At 43.7% G+C, this 25,492-nt stretch overlaps 1 protein-coding gene across 1 annotated transcript in view; it reads right to left on the reverse strand.

Moving 5' to 3' along the window:
• FER1L6 (fer-1 like family member 6) overlaps positions 1-13,791 on the reverse strand; it is an 82,679-nt gene extending 68,888 nt beyond the window's left edge. The window contains exons 1-2 of the mRNA XM_009935719.2: positions 13,679-13,791; positions 3,363-3,445 (exon numbers count right to left, since the gene is read on the reverse strand). Coding sequence (XP_009934021.2) covers positions 3,363-3,445; positions 13,679-13,791 — 196 coding nt within the window. The remainder of the gene's footprint in view (positions 1-3,362; positions 3,446-13,678) is intronic.
• Positions 13,792-25,492: the final 11,701 nt, after the last annotated feature.

Consider the following 25,492-nt stretch of genomic DNA (forward strand, 5'->3'; position numbering starts at 1 on the left):
AATGGTGGCTGTAGCTGCTCTTCACCCCACGTGCACCCACAGCAGGCACATGAATACTGGTTGCATCCAACTGCCCCGTCTCTCATCTGCTAGAAGGACAGTGGGACAGATTATCCTTGGGTTTCACACATATTACTTTGCAGCAGTGAGTCTGCCATCCATGCTTTGTCGTAACAGTCTGACATGCTCCAGTCCCTTCCAAAGGACCAAAGCATAGCCTAGCTTAGAAATAATTTCTCACCTTTCCTCTTTGCAGAGATGATGAACTGGAAGATCAAAGACAGAAAAAGATAGTTGAAGAGCATGATTCGTGAGAAGTCTTGTACAGAGTTATACTCAGATGAGACAAACTGTTTCCAGAAGTGCTTATTTTTCTTCCTGACCATTAAGAGAATCTCAGCAACTAACTCAGAGGTACACATCTACATTTGGCCAGATAAACCCTTCCCACATGGGTCTGACAGAAGTCCTGCCAGCATCTCTGACCCTTGCTGAGCATGTCTGTGTTGAATACCTGCCTTGGGAAGGGAGCCATGTGTTCTAGGTGAAAGTTTAAAATTTGGGTGTCTGTAGTTCATTCCAATAATTACTTTTATAAACAAGAAATGTTCAGTCGATGTGACTTATTTCTGGTCTGGAAGCTGTCAGGTCATACCTGCAGCAGTAAAGATGACTTGCCCAGCAATACCCAGGGGGTTAGGTGACCTCGTGGAGACATCCCTGCATCAAATCAAAGGAATTTTCTGCAACTACTCTGTGGCACTGTGCTCCCACTACAAAAGTAGACAAAGGGTTGTAATAGTGTTTCCTTGTCTCTTTGCAAAGGTATGGTCACTTGAGGGGTGCTTGGAAACTGGTGATGGTAGCAAAGGACCATCCATTGTACAGTAAATCTCACTTGGATTTCTAATTACAGCTGTCATCACATCTGAATGAATCTGTTTATTTTTCATCTGGCTTCCACAAGCTCCTACTCTGAGGCAAACCACCAGACAGGCACAGACAGACACAGCTTTTGCTTGTGCTGCAAGGCAGCCAGGTGCAAGCCAGCTCCAGCCCGGTGGCCCTGCTGCCTCATTAGTGTGGCTCTGTGCCCAAGCTGACCTACCCAGCCTCCTGATGCAGGTTCCTCCACCAGCAATCTCACACACCCTATAAGCTCCCCGACTGCCCCTCTGGCTCTTAGAGTCATAGAATGCTTTGGGTTGGAAGGGACCTTTAGAGGCCACCTAGCCCAACACCCCTGCAGTGAGCAGGGACATCTTCAACTAGACCAGGCTGCTCAGAGCCCCATCCAACCTGACCTTGAATGTTTCCAGGGATGGGGCCTCCACTACCTCCCTGGGCAACACATTCCAGTGTTTCACCACCCTCACTGTAAAAAATTTCTTCCTTATATCTGGTCTAAATCTACTCTCTCTTAGTTTGAAAACATTACTCCTTGTCCTGTCACAACAGGCCTTGCCAAAAAAATTTTCCCCATCTTTCCTATAGGCCTCCTTTAAGTACTGAAAGGCCACAGTAAGGTCTCCCCGCAGCCTTCTCTTCTTCAGACTGAACAACCCCAGCTCTCTCAGCTTTTCCTCACAGGAGAGGTGTTTCATCCCTCGGATCATTTTTGTGGCCCTCCTCTGGACCCCTTCCAGCAGGTCCATGTCTTTCCTGTGCTGAGGGCTCCAGAGCTGGACGTAGGACTGCAAGTGGGGTCTCAACAGAGCGGAGTAGAGTGGCTCTGGTGAGACCTCACCTGGAGTACTGTGTCCAGCTCTGAAGCCAACCACTTGTCCAACCTCCTCAGAACACAGGGAAGGTCATCTTGTCTCTGTATTCATGTAGGCATAGCCTGATTTTCACTTCTTGAGGCAAAGGTATCTGTCCAAAGTTTTGTATCTGTAGCACCAAGTTCCCATGACTACCCTCCATGTGCTATTTACTCTGGAGCATGATGTTTGACTATGAGCTTGTAGTACTCTTTATTGTTTGCTTTGAGGCTAAAGCAGATAGAACCTTCCCCCAGCTGGGGTCAGGTGTGTGGCAGCATGATGCCCTGTCTGGACCAGGTTTTGTGAGTTCCATGTTGTTTCTATTGAGATTTAAACTGTTTGCAATGTGTCTTTCCCTTTACAACTCCATTTTCCTGACATTTTAATATCTGAATCATTATCTTTTTTTCCCCTCAGTAACGATATGTATGTTGTACATAATCAACCAGCAGGCATTATTCCCCTGTATGGATCCAATGACAGAAAACGCAAATTGATCAGTGGGTAACCATGTTCCCCCACTGCACACTTCCCCAACAGATCTCCCAAGCCTAAATCCCACTCAAGAAAAGAGAAAACCAGTGACTGCTGTATCTTTGCTAGTTCAGACTCTTCAGCAACAAAGACAGTAATGAAATAGATGAAGATGCAGCAAAACGACTCCAATCTCTCCAATGATTCAAAGACAATAATTTGAAACAAACAGTTACAGAGATTCAGATCCTCACGTGAAAGACTGAAGTAAATTACAGTATAGTATATCTTACAAAGCATGCTATATTTTATGGAGCAAAAGATAAACAAACTCTAACGTATCTGTCATTAGTAAGAAGTTTAATGGCGTTTGGTTTCCTCTGCTCCAAAAGTCCAAATCCCTTGCTGTAAGGACTGAGGAGAACCTTTTCAAAAGTAGTGCCCTTCAGCTAAACAATGTTTATGGTACAAGATAAGTTTTCTTGTTTCTGTGAGTCAAGACACACATACATGGTTTATCACAGCATTGTAATTCAAGGGCTGCACTAAACACATAATAGTCCATATTTCAAAGTTTCTATGCAACTTGAGGCATGAGACTGCAAAATAAAACTAGAAGGAGGCAAAAAAAAACCCGTTGTAGCTGAACTACAGGTTCATTTAAGAATGTGCATGTAAGAGGATAACTACTACTAAGCAAAGCTCCCAGCTTTATCTAGCCAGCCTGTCCTCCTATCAGAGCCTACTCCGGTTGTGTTCTTACAGTTTCTAGAAGAAGCAGAACTTCTGCAGGAACTACACATCTGTAATAAACTATCTATCTCTACAGTAGAAAAAAACTTTCAAAAATGTGTTGTCTCTCTATGGTAAGAATTAGGCTGACATTTTTGTTTTACTCTACCGGATACAGCAGTCTGAACTCACAGAATCTGAAGGTGGACTTAACGAAGCAGTTAATGCAAAAAGAATAAGCTCTCTGTTTACTTGGGAGTGGTAAGGAGTTTACTGCTTGTTTTATCAATACTAAGCCCTAAGACACAATTCAAATGAGCTCACATGAAATTAGGTATAATTTTACCCCCCATCTGCTCTTCCCAGTTGCAATATTGATTTATGAGGCCTTACCCAGTGCATCTTTGTTTGCAATAGTCAACCCTTTCTCTCCTTTCTTCTTCTTCTTCAGTTTCATGCCAGCAAACAGCCCCTTTCTGAAAATGTAAAGAAAAGACATCAGTATAGTAGCTTCAAGACCTTTTCTGTGCTGGACTCTAATAAGGAGCTTTTAAGCAGGAGTTTTGAATTCCAAGTGAGATCATTACATTTTGATTTTCCTTTTATTGAAAGCAAACAAGAGAAAACTCTGGTTTTATGCTTCATCTCATTTTGCTTATTTTTTAAATTTGGCCATGTACAGGCAAACATACTGAGAGAAGAGCCAAAACTTCTTTCCAAATGAAGACTGCAAGAAAAGGCAAAGAAAGGAAATCCAAGATAAGTTTCCAATCTACTGACTTCCCATGTATGTAATTCTTATACCTGTGACAAGACCCAAAATAAAAGCTTCTCACAGATTACAGGTTCCAGATCAAAAGCAGTTTTCCAGTGAATGAAGATAAATATAAAAGCTTTTGTGTAAATTTCCTTGGTGAGGACACCCACTGTATCAGCAGCACACACACCACAACAGCTTTTGCAATTTATTTAGATAGTTCTCACTCCCTTCCAGCAGCAAAGACATGAACAGGACTGGACAAGGGTTTGTTCTCAAGCTTTGTTACAGAGATGCTCCAGCCCAGCATCAACCCCAGCTACTACTATGTGGGGCTTTCCTGCCTCCCACATCTTCGTATACTGGATTAGGGAATTGATCCAGGTTAAAACTAACCAACCCAGTTAAAGCTTGGTGAGGTCATTTTTCAGATCTGACTAAAGTGGCTCTATAGTCTTGCTAGGGCTTCCTTGTTGCTTGTGTTCCACTCAGTTTTAGCCACTACTGCTTGCCAGGAGCCTACCACAGTCATTCAGGAACGAGGTGTGTTCCTGGGGTGAGACTCAGGCAGGGAAGCATGGCCCTGTCCTGATTGCCATCACAGATAAAACACTTTTCCTATTACTATTTTACTGTTCCATTGGTCCTTCAGCTCTTCAGTAAGTAGAAAAAGAAGAGAGAAAGAGCAGCTGTGTTTTGTAGAGTTGGTTTTAAAGCAGGGGTTGAAATGAAATATCTCTACAAATGTCATACACTATTTTCTCCTCAAAAAATGGTCTCCTTTTTCCTTCCATAGCCACCAGTCCCTCCTTCTTGGTTGCCAGTCAGTCTCATCTCAACAAACTCTTTATTTCCCCTATGTTGTGGTCCAGGAGCATTGGTCCTGCAATGGGACACTGATGCTGTTCTGACATTTTGCAAGTGCAGATCAAAGTATGACTACAAGACTAATCGCTTCAACAGTCTCCACACCTGACCTACTGCTCCAGCTTCTTCTCTGCTATACCCTAGAGCTGAGGCAGGAGCTGATACACTGCAGAGAAGGAAAGCTATGGGAAGAAAATGGGACTTCTCCTTGTCCCTGAGCAGGGCTCAGCACAGCATCCCTTCTCAGCAATGTGGAAGAGAAATGCCATTTTCCACATTAAAGCTGTGCTCTGGGAGCCCCTTTCAAACCAAGGTTTTTGAGGAATGGGAAGCAGCCAGCTGTCCTGCAGTTGCCTCCCTGAGAGATCAAAGTGGGGCGTTTAGAACAGCTATTCTTAGACTTTGGGAAAGGACTGACTGATTTTTGTTTATCTTGATGGTTTTCTTATCTTTTCTTCCTTTTAAAATGTGTGTGTTTTAAGCAGCATGATTCAAGAGGGAGTTAGGGAGTGGAAATCAAATGTCTGAGCACCGGAGCGTGCAGTTTAATTTTTCCAGGTTTCTGAAGGTTTCTGGCGGCTTTAACCAGTGTTTAATAATGACCCTTAAAGTCTACACCTGTCTTCTCATACTGCCAATCAAGGTCTGGTAAAACAGTCACAATAGGGTAGGAAACATACACAAATGCTCTTCCTTAATGGTAAACTGGGCAGACTTGGAATAGAAGTGGGCAATAAAGAAAGCCAATGGGATCCTGGGGTGCATCAAGAAGAGTGTGGCCAGCAGGACGAGGGAGGTTCTCCTTCCCCTCTACACTGCCCTGGTGAGGCCTCATCTGGAGTACTGTGTCCAGTCCTGGGTTCCCCAGTTCAAGAAAGATGAAGAGCTACTGGAGAGAGTCCAGCGGAGGGCTACAAGGATGGTGAGGGGACTGGAGCATCTCCCCTACGAGGAGAGGTTGAGGGAACTGGGCTTGTTCAGCCTGAAGAAGAGAAGGCTGAGAGGGGACCTTATAAATGCCTACAAATATCTGAAGGGTGGGTGTCAGGAGGATGGGGCCAAGCTCTTTTCAGTGGTGCCCAGTGACAGGACAAGGGGCAATGGGCACAAACTGAGGCACAGGAAGTTCCGTCTGAACATGAGGAAGAACTTCTTCCCTCTGAGGGTGACGGAGCACTGGAACAGGCTGCCCAGGGAGGTTGTGGAGTCTCCTTCTGTGGAGATATTCAAGACCCGCCTGGACAAGATCCTGTGCAGCCTACTGTAGATGACCCTGCTTCGGCAGGGGGGTTGGACTAGATGACCCACAGAGGTCCCTTCCAACCCCTACTATTCTGTGATTCTGTGATTCTGTAATAATGGGCTCTTGGCTTTGAGTGCCTGAACTAAAACAAAAAAGAAAAATCAGGAAAAGAAATCAGTAGAAGCAAACCAGGCTTGAGAAGCTATTTGCATTAAAAAAAGCCTGTGGACTCATCATTTTGAATTAACCAGACAAACATGACTTACACTCAGAACCCAAAGACATCGCATATGATATACTTGGTTTTATTTGATGGTGAAAATATAAATCCCATTGTTGCAGATCTTACCTGCCTGCTAAAATCAACATTGTTCAGATTTCATATTATATAGTAGTGAAACATGTCGTTCTGTTTGCAGGAAATTTGGTCTTTTTCAACTTGGAATGTCAAGAAAAGCATTTCAACATATCTGAAACATTTCATTTTGAAATGTTGAAATTATATGTTTTTACATTTTGAAAAGATACTGCTTTACACCTCATTTTGAAAGCTAAAATATTCACTAAATGCCACACAAATTTGTGAGCAGTGGTGGATTTCAATCCACCTAGAACTTCACTTTTATTAGGATATTGCTCTGTACTATTTTCCCAATTATTCGTCACATTAGTTCAAGAGGAACTTTCTGTGGGCATGATTTCATACTACAGTTTTTCCAAGGAAAAAAATATGCAGCATGTTTCAGAGGGAGAAACAACCTATGCTGCTCGTGAATTTTGTGCTATTCACTCTACTGACAAACAAATGAGGTGGTGAGAGTGGAAACATAAAGGATTTAATATAATGGCAACATTTTTCAGGTTCTCTGTTTATCACTGCATGCTTGTGGCCAACAATCAGCACATTTTTTTCCCCTATCATCAGAGGACTTGTTTGCCTAAATTGCTGTAGGAATTAAAACTTACCTGGAGAAATGCACGGTCCAACAAATCCAAACAAACAGGCACCTACAAGCTGAGCAAACCTGATAGCAATCAATGGTCAAACATGCGAAATCACCTGCAAACTCAAGGTGCATTTAGCTATGGAGGAAAAGTTACTGAACACTGGGAAAGGAAGCTGATAATGTTTGAAAGTTGTATTCAGAGCAAGCAAATTAAGTTTACTAGCCAGGTGCAAAAGGAATGTTGGCAGTGCTGGGAGCGGTCACAGAAAGTGCACAACTCTGTGTGCCAAAGAACACCAAAACCTGGCCAGTACAAGTGGAAATGTAGTCCCAACACAAAAAAATATCTCAACCAAAGCAAGAGTCAGATGGTAACTGGAGGGAATAGCCATTAGTAAAGCCTGATGTGTAAATTGGGACATCTTCCACGATTTTTATGTTTACCTAACACCAAAACTGCTTAAAGTCAGAACTGCAGACAGTGCCATGGAGTGACAGAAAGAGAAACAGCCAAGCTTGAGATCACTCCACAGGTGCCAATAGCAAAATTCATCTTTGAAGCAAACTAGATTTCAGTCTCAGCTTTTTGGTCTGCCGGAGGTTCGGGCACAGAGAGGCATCAGGCTGCACCTGAGTTCTCCTGCACCGCTGCCCCACCAGTTACCTCAGCGGGGACGCGGAGAAGTGTCCCTCAAAAGTAGCCCAGAGGCAACAAGCACAAGCCATTTGCAAGGCTCAGTTATGAGCAAAAAGAACACGAGGTTGTTTGTCAAGATGGCAGGGCAGTGTTCATTGTACATAGGATTTGCCATAGAGAATCTTCTCTGTAAAGGTCTAAACTAGGTAAATGAATCTTTCAGAGAACTGAAGGTATCAATCCCTCACAACAGAGAGGCTCCATCACTTTTATGTGTAAACTGCTTGTCATCCAGTGACAGTGGATGTGCTCCAAATATTGTGCACATGGATAACATCCACAATGCCTAATAAAATCATTTAGCCTTCTTAAAAATGTTCTGTGGATACTCTTTTTGTGACAGAAAGACTGTTGTCTTGGGAAGAAAAAATATAAGTAAGCTTTCTTCAAATTTCCACAAATAATGTTTCTTTTACCTCAGCTTCAAGACACAAACTCAATAAACTGCTGAAAATTACTCCTTTCCCTCTGCCCAAGACTACGAAAATGTTCACAGGCATACGGTGCCAAGAAGGGAGTTTCAGGCAGACTTCCATGCAGTTTCACCAAATTTTATTGTCCCCTAAGTTATTCACACCCATCTGTTATCCCCGAGCCAGGCATAAAACTGTGTTTATGACCTCTGGATAGACTCCAAAGATGTCGTGAGGATGTGTCTCCCATGTTCCTTACAGAATCTCCTGGCTGTCAGCATGGCACAAACACGGCACTGCAAGAATCTGAGAAATCAGGAGAGACTTAGGGTGGAGAAAACGTCTTTCGTCTGTGACCCATGGTGAGGTTGGAGATTGTTAGTATTGTGGTAGTCCTAACAAACTTCAGTGAAGATTTATTCCCCATATGCTACTTGATACACATAAACAAATAAATATTTTGTTCCCTCTTGGAGCCAAAAAGCTATTTTAAGATACAACAAAACAAATTCATGTCCAAAGAGAAGGTGGAGAAAAGAGTTCCTACAGGCTACCAACTTGCTTATCTTGGAGGTTTCCCGTTGTAAATGCCTTGACTGGAAGCAGTTAAAAATCAGCCATCTCATTTAATCAAGACCATTGCTTAGTGCAAAGAGGATTGAATCTCCCAGCTCCTTCCACATGCAGATTGTTAAAAACATCTGGAGTAAGGACAACCTTTTTCCTTCTGCATAGGTACAGTGACAACGTGGGTCCTAGTTTATTACTATGATTCATAGAGGTTTCCCTGATACAAATAGTAAATGAGTGGGACACCAACCATACTACAGCATTTGATTATACTCAGACTGTGTCAGATTTACACCAGAAATCTGTAAATACAAGGCTTCTTTTCCCATTGTTTGTGCCACTGGTCCACTGGTTCTCTGAATTAATTTTCACACTCTTTGAGAAAGATTCACAAGCTGTATTCTACTCCCACTAAGATTTATCCATGGCAGCTTCCAGCATTCCAGCTTTGTTAGCTCTCAAAAAAATCCTTTCATGCCCTTTCTTTTTCATTTAAGCTGCTCCGTCTTCACAGAGGCTTCATGATCACTTCTTGCAATGAGTGTTCTCCAAGATACCTGATAACTGCAACCTGCAGTTTAATTTAAAGGAAAGCTGGCAAAAAAAGCACTTCAGAGTTGTCAACAAGAGAGTACAAGTGACCTTACAAAATACTGAATCTCCTTGGAGTTTTTCCACATTATTTAATCTTCGTTTCTTCTTCCAGCAAAATCCTTCCAGAAGTCCGTGTGCTCAGAGAATTGAGGTATGAGGAGAAAATCTTCTTGCTGAGGAATAGTCACTCATCATCCGCAGACAAACGGATACTTCTAGGGTGCAGGTTATCTGACTCACTCTAAACATTTACAGTAGGATGGCAGAAATCACTTCTCCATTGGTTATAAAGTCAGAACCTGAGTCATCTAAACATAGGGATGTGTATCTTGAGGAGGGACCTTCTGTCCCTTCCACAAGGCCTCCTCTCAGTGCAGATTTTTACCTCCTGTTCAAGAAAAACTCAGTCTTCTGTTTAGCCTGCACAAGACTGAGATCCCTGTCAAGGCCCATTTTGTAGCCTTGAGCCTTGGGATGCCCTTACCTAGTGCCTGGATGTGAACCGCTCATGGTGGGCACAGAGAAATTAAACCAGGGAGGTGAGAGCTGGGCATCCTTGGAAACATGGAGGGCAGACACAGAAATAAACTGTGTTTTATCCAGTACGTCTCCCAGGACCATCGAGGAGCCCTCATGGGGGTCGGGTGAGTGCACTCCTGGCAACAGAAAATCCTTACTGGAGCAGCTGCCCCACTTTTCCTCACAAGTCCCTTCCTCCCTGGAAGCAGCAGTCTTAGCAAACTTTTTGGCACCGTCAAAATAATTTAGTATAGGGATGATCAAAGGTTTGTCTAGCTCAGATCTGAGCCAGCTCCAGTGCCTTAGGACTGTAAAGCTATGGCTACGGTGACTGCCTTGACTGAGAAAGTGTTAGAAACTGAAAAAAGAGGAAAAACAGCCTTCAGCCTTCTCATACATGAATGTAAAATTTGTTAGGTGGGTCTGTATCTTTGCATCTATTATTTGCATTTTGTGAAGTGGTTCATTTTTTTTTGCAGCTCCTTAAACTTCTGCCTCTTTCAACAAAACTTAATTTTCCCAAGAGTTTTGCAGTAGATCAAACAGTACTGCACTAGGTGAATTATTATCTCCACACGAATAGGTCTAGTTTTCACCAAATAAACACAAGCAAAAAGAACCAAATTCTTTAGGTTATAAAAATGGTTTTTCTTTCCTTTTTAAATGCAAAAACCTAAGAAAGACTCTTGGCTCATTTTATCACTTACACAATATGTACTAGTCAAGGAAATTGAAAGGAAATTTAAATTATCTCATAATTTAAACCACTAAATTCAAAGAGTAAAGCAATTACAATACGAAGATGGAGCTTCAAAATAAAAAGCCTAATCAATCTAAAAATACAACGCAAGCTTAACTGGTTAATTCAGAAACATTTTTTATTAAGCTAGTATGTCATTTGTGATAATAAATGACATCCCATGGAAGAAATTTACTGCATTACATTTAATTGTCAGAGGGGTGATTAAAATAGCTTCTAAGTACTTAGAACTATGTAAAGCAAAAAACATCTTAATGAATGGTTAATGGTGTACTCATTTCATCCATTACAGGATTACAGAATTTAAGGGAAGATTTTGCCTGTTTATTCACTTAATCTATTTCTTTTGCCGGTGCAAGGTTGCTTCATACAGTATATTGTCAGATTCTTCATCCTGATTCAGTAATGAAACTCCCTTTATCCCAAAATCCATTATTTCTGCTGTGGTTCTTTCACAGCCCACAGCTCTCACTACCTGTCTCAACTTGTTTCCTTTTTTCCTGATTTCCCACTAGTTCCTCTGTTTTGACAGGTCCAAGGATTTGCAATGGAAAAGCTCCAGCTCCTCAGGAAGGTGAATACACAACCTTGTATGACAAGATTCTATTTAAAAACCAGCTGTGGCACATACACAGCCATCAGTTCTGAAGCTTGGTTTTCTCCACATCTACGTGACACTGTGACATTATATGTCTTGTCTCAACTATTAATATCTCATCAGCAACAGGAAAATAAAATTGCAATGGGGGTCAATGTTAGTTATACCCTAACCCTGTATGGTCAATAATAGGCTCTAAATTAGCTGTTACAACTCAGGGAAGAAATTCTTCTGTCTTTGTGGCTAATTATCTGTAAAACTTCAGTTTATTGCACTGCAGCAGTCAAAAACTGAAATCAGCCTTCAGGAAGTGTAAGAAATTGGATAAAATCATGATAGGGAACATCATATGACGCAAAATTACTGCGTTTCGGCTACTGCTTGCTGCTCCAATTGCCTCCTCTTGAAAAGAGCACAAAACTCAGCAATGGGCAGAAAACAGTGTTAAATGTGATCAGAGGAGGCTAATGGCTCCTGGCAGAGCCGATTCAGCCTGGAAAAGAGATGCTAGCCTGTGTTTTTAAGGTGGTGCAGTGAGGTAAAAATAATCAAGCACGCCTGAGAAGCACTGAACGTGGAACGGGCAATCAAACTCAAGTAGATGGTCCTGGAGTGATCACTGGTGGTCTCTGGTGGTCTCTGAAGTCAACAGCTCAGTGTGCAGCATCGGCCAAAAACGCCAATGCAGCCCTGGGTATCATCAGGATGGATATTGGGAAGAAGTCAGAGGGTGTTATTTTGCCTCTACAGCATTGGTGAACCCACACGGGATTGTAACACAAGGTCACCGAATAATTCAGGCTGACATCTCAGATACTGTGTGCACCTCCAGTCTCCACATCTCCAGAAAGGTAACAGGGCTAGAGGAGGCACAAGAAAAGTCTGGGAGAAGCTGCCTTGTGAGAGACTGAAACAGCTGTGACTCTGCCTTTGGAGAGGGACGACTAAATGGGAATAGGATCAAAGTTTATAAAGTTAAGCTGGTGAAAAAGGTGAAAGCAGAGCTGCTTGTTACTCAGTGGAACATACAAAACCAGAATGAGTATGCACTTGATGAAACAGGTCTGAAAACACTAAAAGGACCAGACAGGCTCATATTCATTAACACCTATGATAAAAATGTTCTGGATGCCGGGGGAATGGACCACAGAAAGTTACTGGGTTCACATGCTCTCCCTAAACATAACCTCCTTTTGCCGCTGCTGGAGATAGAGTACCATGCCAGAGGGATACTGGGTCTGACCTCATAGGGTATTTCTCATGTCCAGGTAGGTTCCCAGATCATAAATACCAGATCAGTGCATGGCTGGGTCACCTGGCAGTCATGCTGAATTTGAATCGGGTACAAGTTCCTTATCACATTTCTGTCAGAATGATCAAAGCACACAACACAAGCTTCTATCAGAGTTATACCTAATCCAGCACACAGCCTGATAGTGAAAAAACTAATCTGTTCTTGGAACACACTGGAACAGGAAGGTGAGTTCATCCCCAATTAACACAGCCTCATGCGGTCACCATGTTCTTGAGAGGTACCCGGATTTACTGTATTGTGTGAGCTACAAAATAATGAGTGACATGGAGAGATGAATAGAGAGGATTTTCTCAGTTTCAGTCCCTGGACCACAAAACAGGACCACTCAATGACATTATCATGGAAAAAGTTTAAAACAAATGAACAAAAGCGCTCTTCAGTGAGACAGATAAATCATCTGTTGCAAGGAAGGTTGTTGAGACCAAAGAATTCAAAGAGATTTCAGGTAAATTTATGGAGTATGACATCAGAGGGTTTGATATCCATCCAGCTCATAAGATTCCTAACTGCATGAAACTGCTGAGGACAGGATCACTTGCTCATTCCCGTTTCACAGACTTTTTTTCCCCTGAGTATCCACCATTGGCCCTTCTTGGGAGGCAGAAACAGGGGTGAAAGGGACCTTATGGTTTGACCCAGTTGCTTCCATGTTTTTAGCATTATAATTTAAAAAAATAATGTTTGCCTAATATTTGCAGAATGACTAAAAGATAATCTGTAAGAAGAAATATCGGTTATATTCAAACACACTCTGAACAACCTACAATTGGAACTTTTGAATTTTGCACATTTCTGCCAGAAATGATCCTAAACTTCAAAGCTCTGAGAAGGCTTCAGAGGCAGCAGTGCCACAGCATGGGACCTCTGCAAACACTGGCCATTTACCCAGGCACATACAGCCCTAGTTCTTTCAAATCCTATCCCTTCTGCAGAAAAGCAATGACTTTTTATCGACACATTTAACATCCTTATACCTCATGAGTCATGACAACAAAGAAGTCACATCCTGAACAGGTGCAGATTGTCACATTCAGCAACTTTTCATATGTCAATGCGCCAGAGCTGGGTAACAGATCTGCTACATACTAATACATGCTCACAAAATAAAGAATGCAGTTATTATGCAGAGACAGTTCATTTCCCCTGTTCCCGAACCTCTTAGTCTTTTACTGCCTCCACAGGAAGCTGGAGCCATCACCTGCTTGTCTCAAAGAGTCCCACCTTGACTTTGGGCAAGTAAAAATCATTCAAGAAAGCCCAAGGCAGTATGGAATAGAAAAACACAAGCAGTAATAATCAATTCTTCCAGGAACATTTAAACCAGCATTAAAGGACTTGTTTATTTTCTTTTCTTTCAAAAAGTCTTTAAATATATTTAGCTGAATTTAACTCAAACCTTGGAAGAATTCCCTGAGGGTATTAGACATACCTGTGGGCCTGAGATGCCACTGCTGAGGGCTCCATCCTGTTGTTTTTCTTCCAGTCGCTACCTTTTACACTGGGAACAGACTCTCCAAGCTCACATTTGCGTTCAAGACTCATCTACTTGCAGGTAGCAAGCATGGTGCCTGGTTAGTCAAGCTGGTAAACACCGAATGAGAACAAAGATTTATCCCTGTGCAAACATTAACTCCTCTTGCTCTGCAGACACGTGCGGGAGCAAGCCAGAGAGCCACACGCTGCCCTCCAGCAACAGCTCTGAGCTAAAAGGACACACAGATCTTCACAGCCATAAAGACACCTGGGCAGGGTTTAGATCTTAGATAGACTGAACAACCACTCTCTGGAAAAATAAGTCTGTTTCAGGTATTTGTGTATGTACGACCAGTTATTATCTAATAAGAACACAATTTAATTTTCTTTGTTTTCTCACTTTTTCCACCTATAGCTTGTCTGACTCTTCTCTATTGCAATTCAACATACAGGGCTCTGGTTTGTGGTTACCACTTCTCCTCCCAGTTAAAGGGCTTAATACATGTTATTTTTAGCAAACTTTCAAATTATTCACAACTCTTGCCTCCAGTCTTGTATCTACAGCTACTTCCTTGACATTTCCTCTTGGGCAGACTCCAGTCCTTGCTGAGAACAGGTTACAGAGGCACAAGACCTCTTCTGTTCTACACTTCCCACAAGACCATTTTCACACTGTTCTTAACCATGTCTGATGCAAGTAAGAGGGAACTGACCCATAGAAAGGATAGTCTATTGTCATGAGGCTGAACACCTCTTTGAGGACACCTTTGGAATTAAGTATTTGAATCCCAGCAGGAAAAGGTGCATGGGGGGGGGGATTCATTCTTCCCACAATACACAACTAAATTCTCTGCTGCGATGAAGTATCCATAGCATGTGAGGCAGCAGTAATTTAACTGGAGTGAGAAGTGCAGCAGAAAAATGAAACAACATTATGCAGCTTAGCCCAACTGATCAGCCAGATTCAAAATCCTGCATCCTTTTGTTTCTTCTGGGCAACTTTGGGGAGACAGCTGCCTCTGCAGGTCAGGGCTATTTCCTCTGCCTTGGTTTAACGAGAGACGAGCTTCCAGGCTAGCTGTCCAGAAGATGCCCTGCCCCTCACCTGCACCAGCTGTACTTCTGCTTGACTAGAGCGGTTGGGCAAAGCTCTGCTAGGAGGGGAAATGGTAATTAAATCAGAGATCTCATACAATCCTATATCTTTAAAAAGCCTGTGCAAAATCTGTATGTCTCTGGTGAAGCAGAAAATGAATTGCTTTTTTCTCATTCACCTTTTGAAGTTTACAGTTAGCCCCAAGTTCTTATTCTGGCTTTTTATGGGGTTGCTTTTCTTCAATTTCCTTTCTTACTTTCTCTCATCTTTTTGTTTGTACCACAAGCAAGCCACCATAAAAAATAATAACAATAACAGAAATCACCAGCAGCACATGCCTTATATTTGGGTGGTAATGTGCCCATGCGCCAGGCAGTTAGTGTTACTTTAGCTTTCTAATTCCTTAAAAAGATTAATTACTTTTTCAGTGAAAAGCAGGAACTATACTAAGAAAGGGTACAGCAACATGTATAATAGCACATCTATTCCAGGCAGACTTGGCTGACAACAGAGCAGTGTGGTCTCTGGGACATGCCACAAACACTGCCACTTCAAAGCACATTCACCAAAGCCAGGTTTTAAAGCACTGTTTCCAGATTAAATCCTAAATACCGTGAGCAACCCATCAGCTCTCTCTGTGGAGGCTTGTTCACAGCCTGGTAACACCCAAAAAAAAAAAAAAGTAAACAAGTTGAAATGGCAGCTCTGCAGGACAAAGGCTGGAGACAGTCCTTAGCACCCTGAGTACCCACCAGTGGCTGCTCAGTTTTGCTCACCAGCATCCTGGCAGGCAACCAAACTCTCCTTGGGAAGACTGAGAGCCTCCCTGCCAGGCTGTGAGCCACCTACACCATCTGGATCCCAAACAGCTTCTCTCCGAAGTGCACAAAACTTCCTATAAGACCTGAAACCAGCCAGCAAGCATCCCCTTTGCTCAGGTGGAAATAGCGGCTCCATAATGAACACCCAATTAGTACATGAGTAGCAAAAGCTGAGGCAACATTTTAGCAGCTGCTCTGTCCTAATCAGGACTTTTTTCTTCTTTTTCCTTTCTTTTTTTTTTTCAAGATGCTAACAAAAACAGCTCTTGATTGAAGGGTCTAAAGAGGAGACATTTTGTTGGGAAGAAGGAGAAAATAGAGAGTGTATGTGGCTTGACTGTTTCATTTTGTATAGGAAATGTTTTCAGACTTACAGACTTTAACAGTTCGATGTACAAAGAGGTGTAAATCAGCCCCCAGGCTACGTGGCATACCTGCCTTGAGCTGCCCACAAGAGGAAGTCTAATGCTGAAAGACATGGATGTAAACATGTCCACTGCTCCTCAGCCCATGTGCTTCCAGGTTGGCAAGAGCTGGCATGGAGGAGAAGTCCCACGGACTGTTTTATAACTTAGTGTAGTAACAGCAAGGAAAGGCTGCTAGGGTGGTATCTCCTGTTCCCATTTGCCAGGAAGGACGACGTTGCTATGCTGCCAGCAGCAACTTCTGCTCATGTTTCCCGATGTTTATGTTTCCAGAGCTGCAGTGCAACAAGCAGTGCAGAAGCAGACTCCATATATGTACCCATACATACACTGCATTCAATCCATGTTTGCAGAGAATCTGGTGCAATGGAGATTCTTGTCCCGGCAACTACCCTTTCCTTTTATAATTAATCACTAAGAAATCATGGCTGCTATATAGAAGATAAGTGCTGAATTACTGAAATCAGGCTATGTGATGTTTCCTACCCGTACAACCATTGTACCGATAATTCCTTTCCCCTCACTTTTTCCTGTCTTTACTAGTGAAACTGAAATCTCTCTGGGACAGAGACTGCCTGTCTGTGCCCGTACCCTGGCCATAACACAGCAGGGTCCTGGCCTCTAGCTGCCATCACATCAACAGCAGTGAACAATGCACCAGAATAATTCTGGCTATTGCTGTGGCACACAGTAAATGCTGGCTGAGGGGCAAGGTGTCCAGGGTCAGGACAACAGCCTTCAGGGAGGCGGTAGCCAAAACTTCAGCTTTCTTCAGCAGGTAGTTGACAGCATCCTATTGAAATTGGCGTGAAATAAAGGAGGCTGGTTCTAGCTGTGGTGTTAACACAGGAAAGTGGCAGCAAACAGCCCCATGGGCACCCTGCCTTCACCAACCATCCATCACAGATCACAAAACACATCACAAAGCGCTGCCTGGTGGCTGCCTTTCCCTCAGCCTTGCCTCTTTTCTCCCCTCCCCTAGTAAATCCATTCCCGGTAATATTTGTTGAACACATTTTTCCCCGCCATGCTCCAAGGCCAGCTGTGCTCTGCATCCCCCATTGCCATCTTGCAGAAACACCCCCACGCCGGGCTGTGAGCATCACCCGCCGGGCAAAGCACCAATGCCTTGGTGCCAGCTGTGCAAGGCAGCACAGGGCAGCACTGCCTCCGCCCGACGAACTGCTCAGTGCCACCGGGACAGCAGAACAGAGCATGCCAGGGTTTCGTTTTGTGAATCTGAGGCCGAACAGAAAACTCCCTTGTATTTACAAAGGGTGTGTTTCTCTGAGCTGCCCGATAAAGCGAGGTGCGGGCTGTGCCCAGCACCATGTTATAGGACATTTAGGAGCGTAAAGAAACAGAAAGCTTACATAAGGGGAGGTTTTCAATAGTCAATATGTTAAAAAAATGACTCAGCCCCTCTTCTTATAAAAAAGCAGGCCAGTTCTGGGCTAAGCCAGGTCTCCAGTGGAAGGGAAGGGATAAGAAGAAAGTCAGGATATGGAGTCTATTTCCAGGTCTACTTTTGCCATGTCCATAAAGTTACGTAGCTTTGGGTGGCCTGTTCAGTTAACAGGTTTAAAACATTTGTCTGTCCCAAGGGAAGAGCATCAGGAGACTTCGGCGCTGTTTGAGAAGTGCTCTGATCAAAACCACAGTATTTATAGAGATGGGCTGGTGCATCTAAGGAAAGACTGTCTTGAACAAAATGGTTCCTGGCAACTACTGTAGGCAGTTAGCAATGCACATGTTTTGTTTTGAGTTTCTCTAATGGGTGCAGAATATTGTTCTCAGTCACCTTAGAAAGCCCACGGGGGCTAGTGCCTTTTGCTCTGTGGGATCTGGACTAAGCCAAATGATCCCAAACTGGGCACATTGCTGCCAAATGCAAGCAGCTACAAGGAAGAGTTAATTCTTGTTGTTGTATGTCAGAGAACCTGAACTACAAATTGTCTGCTGCTGGGGAGTCCTCAAAGCGTTAGAATAACATACTTGTTTAGAAAAACTGAGAAGATGAAATAGGCCACCTCCTCAGCAGGTGTAAATTGGCATATCATCTCAGTGACTAGGTGGTCCTAGAAATGGGATTACTGTAATTTTTTGAGGGAGGAATCCATGTGTCAAAAACTAGGCAGAGGCATCCAGCTAATGATACAGCTAAAAAAAAGTAAAGACACTGGATGGACCCTAGTATAAAAAGCAGCATTGGACTTTTGTAAGTGATGCTGCGAGCTGATTGTGAGCCAAGAGGAGTGCAGATGTGGAAGCATCCTCACAGGACCGTAGCAGGAGCAGTTTCCCGATGCTTCCTGCAGCTTCAGTGAGCGTGTTGCAGGGCTGCCAGCCAGGGATGGAAAGCCAGGACCTGCCAACTGCGGCAAGTCCTGGCTGGTGCAGGGAAGTGATGTTGGGTTACCCTCAGTGAGTGCATTTCTTACCAAATATTGAACTGATGGATGCTTTGATACAAAGGAAAAGATTGCGATTTCGAAAAATAAAATAAATGCTTTGTGGAAGTGAAGCATTACATTCAGTGCCCTACCGAGGGGGACCATGGCTTTGTGACAACACCTCTAACTCCATCTTTTTGCACTTTCTTTACTAGATATTTTTATCTCAGGAAGAGAAAAACATACTGAGGTGCAGAGGGGGTGGTACCTGTGAGCCCTGAATCGTAACCCCAACTGTGCCTTAAGGCAGCCGAGAGCTGCTGGCAGGTCTCTGAGCCCTGCTTCCCTTCCACCTACCTGCTTGTACTGCACGTGCTGCAGCGTGGCTCAGGCAGCACAAAGTGCTCAGACCCCTGCTGATGCCTTCGGTTCTACTTTTGCAGCATCATACACACCTACTGCATCTGCAGAAGTAACATAGCATCCATGATAAGCTTGGGTCCCTGCTGGTCTGCAAAGAAACCCACTCAGCCAGCAAGGCAGGGAGAAGTCTCATTGCCAGGTCAGCCAGGAGGGGTCTATAATTAGCCTATAATCAGTGCTGATACCTCACTCGGTGCCCTGTGGGCATAAAAATAATCCTGGGTCTCCATCCTGGACAGGAACTGTTACTGACCAAGCTTTGTTCCCATGAAGTCAGGCAGACAAGGATCCTTTTCCAAGCCATTTCTCACAGGTGGTGATTCAACCCTTCACAGACAATGCTGGGTCACAGCATTCAAGCCTGTGTTTTGCAGTTCAGCTGTGCATCCCACTTCTCCCTAAGGGGCTTGTTATTTTACAGTACTCCCAACATACTTACTTAATCTTCGACTTTCTTAAGACCGCTGGGAAGATTTGTCAGCAAATTACTGTGGAGCTCGAAGGGGAGAGGAATAATAAGTCTCATCTGGGTGGACTCAGAGCACAATAAGTGTAAGGTTTGGACATGGCTGTAGGATCAGTCCCGAGCCAGACGTTACTCTCTTGTCAAGGTACGAATCAAGCCACAGGGTTTAACTCCTCTCCCTCCTTTCTCCATACACTTGTTCCCAGTCATTAAAGCCTGCCTGGGCTGTGGATATGAAACATCCTTAGGGCTGCCCTATTTTTTTACCGAACCCTGTAGATCCCAAAGGCAGAGCTATGAGCTTTCCTGTGCTTTGATGGGAAATGATGCTCTGCCTTCCGCTCAGTGCAAGGTCCTGCATCCAGCTGTCAGGACTCACGGCCCAAAACTACAGCCCACCAATATGACCCCCAAACTGCTGACCAGTTCATTGTTCTGGTCTGAGGAGCTACTGGAGAGAGTCCAGTGGAGGGCTACAAGGATGATGAGGGGACTGGAGCATCTGTCCTATGAGGAAAGGCTGAGGGAGCTGGGCTTGTTCAGCCTGAAGAAGAGAAGGCTGAGAGGGGACCTCATAGATGCTTATAAATATCTCAAGGGTGGGTGTCAGGAGGATGGGGCCAGACTCTTTTCAGTGGTTCTCAGTGACAGGACAAGGGGCAATGGGCACAAACTGAAGCAGAGGAAGTTCCGTCTGAACATGAGGAAGGACTTCACTTTGAGGGTGATGGAGCACTGGAACAGGCTGCCCAGGGAGGTTGTGAAGTCTCCCTCTCTGGAAATATTCAAAACCCTCCTGGATGCGGTCCTGTGCAGCCTGCTGTAGGTGACCCTGCTTTGGTAGGGGGGGTGGACTAGATGACCCACAGAGGTCCCTTCCTACCCCTAACATTCTGTGATTCTGTGATTCTGTTCTCCAGTGATGACGTAAAATATTCTGTGAATGCCAATTAAGCAGTGACATTTGCAAAGATGCTTCTGTTTCATCAGCACTTTCTTTGCACTGGAACATAACCGTTGGCTGTCCAGCAGGGAAGTATTGACTCCTTTCTGGCACAGAAGCAAACCCAGACTGTTTACTTCAGGAAGTGCTCTGCGTCTGAGATCATCACACACACAGTGAGATTCTCCAACAAGTAGACATGAAGTTTAAACACTGGTCGGGAGGCCAAGCATGTTGGTTTCCATAAACAAAAAGATATCTGAGCACAAAGCAGCTCAGAAGTCACTCCAGCTGGCAAAGCGCCTTTTTTTTATTCCAGCCTCAGAAGGGTTGTAGCTCACCTTACCAAGACAAGCACCTGTTGGGCACACACAAGGATCCTGATGGGTAGATGTGGAGGATGAGGGATGTAGGTGGCACGCCCAGAGTTTTACCAAAAGCTACTGCCAGTTCTTGAATACATAATACAGTTCTGTATTTACAGCAGCCTATGTAGGAGATTCAAGTAATGATTTTTGCGTTGCCCGTGTGCTGACAACACTTTTTCACTTCCTATGTCCCTGTGATCCTGCATCATCAACATTGTATCTCTTTCCTTTTTGAATCTATCCTTCCATCATCGACCTGTTCTTATCGTGCCTACTTCAGTCCCCGTCCGAATAAGAAACAAGACAGCCGTTGACCAATGTAAAAGATGGTCCTAGAAGACTAGACTAGTAGCAGGTGTTTCTGATGTTTCTTGAAACAGGATGAATATCCCATTTCTCTTAAAGTACTAAGAATTAATATATTTCTGGCTCAGTGGGGCTGTGAAATGCTAGAGTTTAATAGTCATATATTCCACAATAACCTCCTGATCTGCAAAACTTTCAAATTAATCTTCAGTATGATTTTAGAGGATTATCTTCATAACATACTTACATCTTTTTAAAACCAGAAGAGCAGATGCTGCCTTCATTCTTTCTGTAGATATCAAGTTTAAACTGAGCATTTTCTGAAACAGCTGGTACAGTAAATGTGTCCAAGCTCAGACACAATCATTGCAGGGTGATTTGATTTTCGCTCTGGTTAGCCTATACCCTGCCAGGCCAAACAAACTCCTTCCTTCTCTGGTCCTGAACTAGTCATGAGAGAGAGAAAAAAATAATATCACCTTAAACAATTATTTATAAAGCATTAAGTTATTGGCCAAACCAAATCCCAGCAACCTTCCAAGGGCTACCAGCAGGACACCAGGCTGCTGCTACTCCATGCCAGGTGACCTGCTGGAGGTGCTGCTCAGGGAGGTAGCAATGACCAGCCGCAAGTACACGTGCTTCATGTTGATGCTGCCAAACGTCTCTAAACCAGACTGGGAATTGATCTCCACTGGTGCTGCAGCAATGCAGTTTCTATTTGCTACCAGAAAATCCAAACTTGTAAAAAGAAAGTGTGAAACCAGCCCAGACTTTCCATAAAATCACCCTTTCACTCAAAGTCAGCTGTATCTTTCAGATGGGCGAGGCTGAAAGTTTTCCAGACGAACATCTCTCTGCCCTTTTGTCATAGCCATCAATACAACCTCATTTGTCAATATTGCCTCTTTATTTTAGTGGAGTTGGAGGGAAGCTGTTCAAACGAAGGCTGTGTAAAATGACTAGGGCACTATTAGTGCCTGAAATAAACATCTTCATCTCTCAATATTTGCTTCCCATTAACGTCCTTGAGAGCACCCTGCCTCCACAGGGTGTAACTCAAAGGAGTTTGTTGTTCTGAGCCATGAGTCACACTTTGTCAACACCAAACACATTTGGTTGAACCAAGCACTTTCAGTTACTGCAGTATTTCTCAAGGTGTTTGGAAGCAGCCAAGCTTCAGCAACTGCCACCAGCATTGTTAGTATCAGAGATGGAAATGGCTGGTCAAAACCAGCTGTCTGCATAGTCTGGCAAGGAACCTGTCTCCAAATGAAAATTTTGAATGTACCTCCTTGTGAAGGATCAGATCTGCAGCCCTTGTGCTTCAAATTTCATTCATATTTTACTAGGATTATTTAATAAAGAAGAAAAGTAAACATGAAAGAAGAAACAGATTATTACATGAGGAAAGATTGTTGGAGGAATGACTAATATGCCCCCTCTGTATAAACATACAGAGAAATAATTAATCTTTTATTCATAGAATCACAGAATCATAGATTAGTTTGTGTTGGATGGGACCTTTGAAAATCAACTAGCCCAAGCTCCTGCCATTTGTACGGACATCTTTCACTAGATCAAGTTGCTCAAAGTCCCATCCAACCTGACCTTGAATACTTCAAATGATAGAACTTCCACAACTTCTCTGGGAAACCTGTTTCAGTGTCTCACCATTTTCATCATAAAAAATTTCTTCCTTACGTCCAATCACTTTTAGTTTAAAACCACTGTCCCTTGTCCTGTCACTACAAGCCCTGGTAAAAAGTCTGCCTCCATCTTTCTTATAAATGCCCTTTGTATATTGAAAGGCCACAGTAAGGTCTCTCTGCTGCCTTCTCTTCTCCAGGCTGTACAGCCCCAACTCGCTCAGCCTTTCCTCACAGCAGAGGTGTTCCACCTCTCTGATCATTTCTGTGGCCTCCTTTGGACCCACTCCAGCAGGTCCATGTCTTTCCTGTGCTGAGGGCTCCAGAACTGGACCCAGGACTCCAGGTGAGGTCTCACCAGAGAGGAGCAGAGTGTCAGAGTCCCCTCCCTCGACCTGCTGGCCGCTCTTCTCTTGATGCAGCCCAGGATATGGTTGGCCTTCTGGGCTGCAAGCGCACACTGCTGGCTCATGTCCAGCTTTTCATCCCCCAGTATCCTTAAGTCTTTCTCTGTAGGGCTGCTCTCAATCCATTCATTCCCCCTTCTGTACTGATACTGGGGATTGCCCCGACCCACCTGCAGGACCTTGCATTTGGCCTTGTTGAACTTCATGAGGTTTGCATGGACGCATTCCTCAAGCCTGTCAAGGTCCCTCTGGACGGTATCCCTTCCCTCAAGTGAATCAGCTGCAGCACTCCATGCTTCTGCAAACTTGCTGAGGGTGTTCATACTACTGAAGGAGGAAAGCAATACATCACTGAGGTAATTTTCCATATCCACTGTTTCAAAAACATTTCTTCCCTGGCACAATTGATTTGCTTTTCCTTGTGCTGCAGTCCCTAACAGAGCTGCTGAGCGGTAGTGAATAGGACTATTGCCCCAAACTTGAAATAAAAGTCACATACTATGTTCACCATTGCTGGGGTCAAGAAAGGGAATGTCCCACTTCACATTAGCAGGCAGGGTACCCTCAGCTGACCGGTGGAGACAGACAGGCTCTTCCAGACAGCACTTCTTAGCAAAGACTTCTCCGGTATTATGTGAATTGTTTTCAGGAGGAATACTTCCCTCAATGACAACAAGCAGCCTGGATCCTATATAATACCTAAAATCAGAATAAACCTGCCCAGCCTCCTATTGCCTTTCTACTGTGATAAGCCCTTTTCAGAGGACACTTCTTTTTGTTTATTTTAAATTTATTCATCAGCAATGCAGCAGAAATATCTATTTGCTAATAACTAGAAATGCTTTCTTCTGAAGATTTCAGAGACCTTTGCAAGGGCAAGTGTAGACTCATTTTTAAAGATGGCAAAATCAAGGAACAGAAAAGTTAATGGTCCTACAGAGGCCAGCCTATAAGTCATAGCTCATAGTTCCTATCTGCTTGCCCAAAAGGCAGGATTATTTGCGACATAGTTAAAGCATGTAAAAAAAGGTGAGAAGTGCAAGCTGATTTTGGCTTTGGAAAGGATTGCTTATGTTTGTCACAAGCAGCGCACTACAGCAAGTCTCATTTTTCATCTTCTACAACTCCCTGCTACCGACAAATCCCCAGTAAGAACAAATGCTGGCTGGAGCGATATGAGACACTCTGGAAGAGGCAACACAGCCATTTTCTCTCAGTGGAGAGCCCACCCTACGTCTCCATCCTGGAGGAAGCCACAATGCACAGCCGACTTTTTGACTCCTTTGCCTTCAGCAGCGACACACCAAGGCCTGGCAGTTTTCCATCTGTGGAGTCCATGGTAAGGGAGTTGCCTTTTTCAGCCAGTTCTACCAGGGCAGCATTTCTGATGGTGCTGACTTAAACCTTCATTTCAGAGCTAGCCAAAGGCCCGAGCTGCAGCTTGGAAGAGACTCAGCCGACGACAACAGGGTTCAGACGCATTGGACTTGCTTTGTATCACTACAGACCGTTAACTGAGGGAAACGCCAAGTAATTTCACTTAACATAAATGTCTGTTGTTGCAGGCTAAATTAAATCAAATTTTCTCCTATCTTCTGAGAGTATGGAAGCCCAGAGTTATTGCTGATCAGCCAGAGCATTCATGTCTCAGCGTTGGTCTGCATGTGTGGGTTGGATAATGGTTCTTCCAGGCTTTTTGCATGGCTCCAGCATGCCCAGCCAGAAACAAAAAAAATCTGAGAAATCTATCATCACTGAAAATATTGTGTATTTCAGAAAATCTGTAAAACACCCAGAAAATCCACCTTGGAAGGCAGCAAGAGTAAAGAGCTAGCAGAAAAAATACACTTCGTTTCGATTTTGACATTTGCAAAGGTACAGCTTAAAAAAAGAAAACAATCCCAGGAAACAAGATCTCCAGAGTGATTTACACATAAATAAACTAGGAAATATGGATCAACATTGACAAAGAAATTTAGGCCAGATGCTCAGCTGGCTGTCACTCTGACAGTTTCCACACTGATACCAGCTGTATCCAGCTCAGCCACCTGGCCAGCACTTCCACCAGAATGCATGAGAGGAAAAAGATGTAAGTACCCCATCAAAGTCACAATATGGGGCTTATCTGAGCATGATCTGTGGCCACACATCTAGACACTAGTGACAGATTCATCTTACCTAACTTCAGACGTCATCTAAATGTAGGCTGCCACATCCCAGCCAGTCAGCCCAGGTAATCCGTATGAGTTAGACATTAGAAATGCATCCATACGAATCAGGCACCAGAAGAGTTCATTTCTCCCCATCAACTGGGAAGGGAGTCTAGACACTTGAGGCACCTACATTTGTCCAGATTAATCCCACCCCGCTGTGGCAAGCCTGTGCAAGAGGGTGTGAAAACAACAATAAACTATATATCAAATTTTCTTAACGTGATGCAGATATTTCAAACACACAGAGATCATGTAGACTG

Source organism: Opisthocomus hoazin, chromosome 3, assembly GCF_030867145.1.
Source record: "Opisthocomus hoazin isolate bOpiHoa1 chromosome 3, bOpiHoa1.hap1, whole genome shotgun sequence".
Lineage (NCBI taxonomy): Eukaryota > Metazoa > Chordata > Aves > Opisthocomiformes > Opisthocomidae > Opisthocomus > Opisthocomus hoazin.